The 5075-nt window shown below is 42.2% G+C and overlaps 1 protein-coding gene across 1 annotated transcript in view; it reads right to left on the bottom strand.

The window, feature by feature from the left end:
- Positions 1 to 268: 268 nt before the first annotated feature.
- LOC107723568 (zinc finger protein 91-like) overlaps positions 269 to 5075 on the bottom strand; it is a 6542-nt gene continuing 1735 nt past the window's right edge. The window contains exon 2 of the mRNA XM_016532262.1: positions 269 to 4740. Coding sequence (XP_016387748.1) covers positions 608 to 4740 — 4133 coding nt within the window. The 3' untranslated portion in view covers positions 269 to 607. The remainder of the gene's footprint in view (positions 4741 to 5075) is intronic.

The raw sequence follows: 5075 nt of genomic DNA, 5'->3' as shown, positions 1-5075 counted from the left end.
GAAACAATGACAATGGCATGAACAGATGCTGTACAAATCACAAATCAATGTCTAGCAAGACAAAACATAAGATTTAAGCTGTAATGCTTCCAAAAAAAGCAGCTTTTTAATTAACATGTACAACAAATATCTAACAAACACCTTGCTAGTTTAAATTAAGAGCTCTTTCAAAATACAAGGTGATAGAAAGCAACAGAGAAACTAAATTGAGTAGTCAAAAAAGAAAGAAAGAATATAAATCTTTAAAATCCCCTAAAATACACTGAAACACTTTGCAGAGGTCTAAAGAGATTTTAAAGGGAGTAATAGAAATGTACAACTTTTATGTAAGTAACTAGAACACACTATTTAGTTTAAAGGACATCTGTGATAATGCTTTCAATTTAGCAGACATTTTTCTCACTACAACAATTTCAGCAAAATTGTAGAATTTAAAAGCTGATCGTGGCATTTTCCTTCCTCTTTAATACATACAGTTCATCTACTGTATACTAACACTCACAGCAGGTAACAAAAATCTTGAATCAAGTACTACATTAAATCAGTGTAGGTGCAGTAAACAATGTACCAGAAACTAATGTCCATCTTCATGCATTTTTTACACATTTTAGAGCCCACGTGCGTGTTCAATATAATGCTGATGCAGTTCTGTTTCCTGTTTGAAGAATATCCCACACTCAGTGCAAGTTAGGTTAACAGCGCCTCTTACTGCGGAAGTAGAGTACCTGTCTGTTAGCTCTTTATCACCCAAGCACTCCTGATGGTGGTCAATAAGATTTCTGATATCAGTAAAGGTCTGTGAACACAAAGAACAATGGTGCGGCTCCGCGTTTTTGTGAAGAGTCTGGTGCTGCTGCAAAGCACGAGGTGACAAGAATGTTTTTCCACAGTGTTGACATTTATGGCTACTGAGTTGTGGACTTACAGGGGCTACAGGCAGCTTGACTATAGACTCGGATCTGTGCGATAAAGCTTGCAGGTTGTCTGAAGGCCCAGGTGCCATGGAAGCACTCAGTCTGTATCGCAGTTCGGTTGGGAGACGCTGGCGTACTTCGTTGTGCCATGCGAGATGCTGCTGAAGCTGGTGTTCAGTCCAGTAACCGCGGCAGCAAAGAGCGCAGCAGTGCGGACGAGTCTTCGCCACCTCTTTGTGAGCGTTTAACTGCTCCTCACTGGGAAATGCTTTAGCACATTTATCACATTTGAAAAAACATTGAGTGAGTTCTACGTTTCGACTACGCTGTACATGTTCTTCCTCTATAGAAGTTTTCAGCTCTTTCTTAGTCGACATTTTAGGAAGGGTCCTTTCAGAAGCAAAGGGCTTCTCATATGCCAAGCGCTCTTCTAGAGGCGCAGTGGGTTGTTTGCCAACCTTGTGGTGTTTCTGCCATTTGTGTGCACGAAGGCCACGTATGTTCAAGAAGCTCTTATTGCAGTTGGAGCACTGATGGCGTCGCACCTTTGTCTTCTCTCGTTTAGTAACATTCGTTTTGGATGTGTATGATTGTTTGATGGGTGTAACCAACTCATCTGTATGGAGGATTTCAGACGGTAGTTTCTCAGTCTCAGTAGGCTTGATGTGATGTTCTGCAAAGTGAGTTGTTAGAAGAGACCCACTTGAGAAAGACATCTGACAATCTGGACAGGTAAAAACACTAATTGATTCAGGAACTTTGTGCTCTTTTTGGGGTTGAGCCTCCATGGGAGGGTGATGTAGCTGATGCCGGCGAAGAACACAAAGGTAAAAGAATCCTTTCCCACATACACTGCATAAATATGGTCCACCGTCCACACTTTTCCTTGAGTGCATCTTATTGGTCTTTGAGAGAAATCGGGCAAATTTTTTGTCTTTGTGCCATCTCCTATGTGTGCCTAGAGCCGAATTGGAGCTAAAATATCTTCCGCATTCAGCACAAGCAAAAGACAATTTTGGCAAAAATGTCTCTGACTTTACTTTGCCAAACTTTAACTGTTTTGCCGAGTGGGAATTCAGCTTTTTAGATTGGTGACCTTTGCTATGAATTCGCTTGTGAAAATTAAGCGCACCAATTACCGAAAAGCTTCTGCTACAGTCCTGACATTTATATTTTAAATCCGAAGCTAAAGATGTTTTCTGTTCTCTTTCAGAATCAGCTGAATGAGAAGAGTCACAAACATCTTCAGCTTTTTGCAAGGATGCATCTATCCCAACTTTCCTACATTCTTCTGGAAATTCCACATTGTCCTCTAGTTTTGAACAGTGCTTCTGATGATTTTGTAGTATTGACTCAGATGCAAAAAAAGCATAGCATGTCAGGCACTGAGGTCGCTCAGATGAGTCAGAGTCAATTAAAGGAAGGCCAGTCTCAAAGCCATGACTTTTCATGTGAAACTGGAGGGCCATGGCACGGGAGAAAACTTTTCTGCAGTCAGGACATTGGTAGGAGTTCTTTTTCAACTGCTGGACTTGATAGTCAAAAGATTTGACAGCAGGTTGGACACCTTGGGCGTCATGGACAAGCTTGTGTTTAAGAAAACAAGCTAGCATGTGGTATGATTTGCCACACACCTCACATTTATGTTCCTCTTTTGAACTCATACGGTTCACTTTTTTATAACCACCCCTACGACCCCTTTTCTTGCGTCGTATGTGACCATTCTCAGAGTCTGGCGTACCGGCAGGCCTCATCTCAACATTTGCACACTCCAAGTGGTTTTGCTTGTGATGACAGAAAGCTCCCAAAGACCAAAAACCTTTACCACACTTTTTACAGTGATGAACCTTTGGGCCTAAAAGTGACTTGGTTGGGTTGAAATGCTTTGTCTTTTCGCCTGTGGCACTGCCACAACAAACCTTCCGGTGGTTGTACAGACCACTTGCAGTCGCATAGCTCCTGTCACACTCCAAGCAAGCAAAGGGTTTTTTTCTTCTGTTGTGATGTTGTTGGTGAGAATGCAATGCAGACAGTCGGGAAAAAGACATGCCACAGTCTTCACATTTAATATTGTTCTTTTGCAGATTTGCAAGTTGGTACGAAATAGACTTATATGCTACTTTATCCTCATGCTTGCCCATGTGAAAGTAATGAGCACTTTTGGAGGCACTTTCATGGCCACAAACCTCACATGTTAAAAGGATCCTCTTAGTTGGCATCAACATGTCAAACTTCTGCCTCCCATCTGATTTTCTTCCCATGCACCCTTTGTGCCAAAGTATGTGACAGCGCAAGGACAAAGCCTTGACAAACTTTCGATCACAATGTGGACAATTATACTTTGCCTCTTGAGGACTTCTTTTGCTTATCAGTTCTGCATTTATTAATGGTTCATCATTTAAGTGTTCATAATCAATCTGTACGATTTTGACATCGATTTCTGGATTCAACTGCAGAGAGGAGGTGCATTCAGTTTGACTCGAGTTGAAGCCCAAGCCATCTTTTTCCTCATGGTCTGATTCACACACTAACTCAAGATCAGGGTTTTGATCCTGAGAGAGACCACTGTTGTTCTCATAATCATCTGAAGCCGTGATCTGGACAACTTCATAATCGACATCTACGGCCTCATGTTCTTCTACTGTGTTGTTGCAGTTAAAATCCTTCTCTTGAACTTGAGCATGTGATATGTCCCGAGAATGAAAAACAACACTGTCAGCATTGTCATTCTGATATATTTTTACTGGGTGAGTGGCGGTGCTCATGTCAGACTTCTTCTCCATGATGTCACAGAAGACATCAGTATGACAGAGCTGATGCGACTGCAGGGCAGATGCTCGCGAGAACCGACGACCACACTCCTCACACTCAAAAGCCTTCTTCTTGAGTTGAATAACTTGATGAAGAAATGATTTTGCTGGGAGCTCTTCACTGTGCGCCAATCGTTGGTGCTTATTGTAGAACGTAAGTGAGGTGAAGACCTTGCCGCACTCAGTACATTTATATGGCTGGCCATTGGAGACAAGTTGTGCCTGTCTTTTATGCCAACGCTGATGGCACAACAGAGCTACAGAGCTACCGAAGGTCTTCCCGCATTCAGAGCAAACAAACGGATGCTTAATTTCCTCCTTCACCTTTCCTTCTGAACAGCTGGTTGAGAATCTCTGGTGCGTGCCAAGGCCAGACATGGTGCGAAAAGATCTGCCACAGAAGCACTGAAAAACCTTTTGCTCATGCTCCTCATTCTGTTCAGAGCTTGTCCCATTGTCTTCAGATTGACCTGGAGCTTCATTAAGTGACAAAGGTTTCTCATTTTCACAGCTTTTGGATTTCACTAGCTTTACCTCATGACAACGGCGATGTGCGTCAAGAGCTGAAGCTCGAGAGTAACAGCGTCCACAGGTGGGGCACTGAAATGACTTTTTCTTTAGATGAGCCAGCTGATGAAAAACTGACTTTGAGGCCTGTTTATGTGAACGCTGATGGTTGAGACAATGACCAACTGTGGAAAAAGCTTTACCACAATCCTTACATTTGAAAAGCTTCTGCCTTACTGCACCCTCACCTATCCCCTGTTTAATGACTTGTTTGCGGTGCTTCAGTTGATGGCTGAAAAAGCCTTTCGAGCTTGAAAACCTCTGTCCGCAGAGAGCACAGAACAACGTTCTCCGGCCTCCGTCGGTCGAGATGAGCAGGTCATCCCACTGCGAATCTGTGTCCAAGCAGACTATGGGACCATCGTGGATATGCTCGCTGTGATGCCCCAGGTAATCCTCTTTGTTCTCAAAGGCCTCACTGCAATCTTCACTGCGAAATGGCCAATCCCCTAAAAACAGAAAGGGGAAATGGGAGGTCAGGGCGACTCCTGTTGCCAGAGGAGAGAGAAAAATAAAAGTATAGAGGCAACAAATAAAATTAAAATAACTGTAAAAAAGCCTCCTTTACTTCAAATGTTCAAGAAAATTATATACAGTGGTGTGAAAAAGTGTTGGCCCCCTTCCTGATTTTTTTGCATGTTTGTCATACTTTAATGTTTCAGATCATCAAACAAATTTAAATATTAGTAAAAGATAACACAAGTGAACACAACATGCAGTTTTTAAATGAAGGTTTTTATTATTAAGGGAAAACAAAATCCAAAACTACATGGCCCTGTGTGAA

This window comes from Sinocyclocheilus rhinocerous, unplaced genomic scaffold (assembly GCF_001515625.1).
Source record: "Sinocyclocheilus rhinocerous isolate Xijiao unplaced genomic scaffold, SAMN03320098_v1.1 scaffold241, whole genome shotgun sequence".
NCBI classification, from domain to species: domain Eukaryota; kingdom Metazoa; phylum Chordata; class Actinopteri; order Cypriniformes; family Cyprinidae; genus Sinocyclocheilus; species Sinocyclocheilus rhinocerous.
This window is presented reverse-complemented; position numbering and strand designations above follow the sequence as displayed.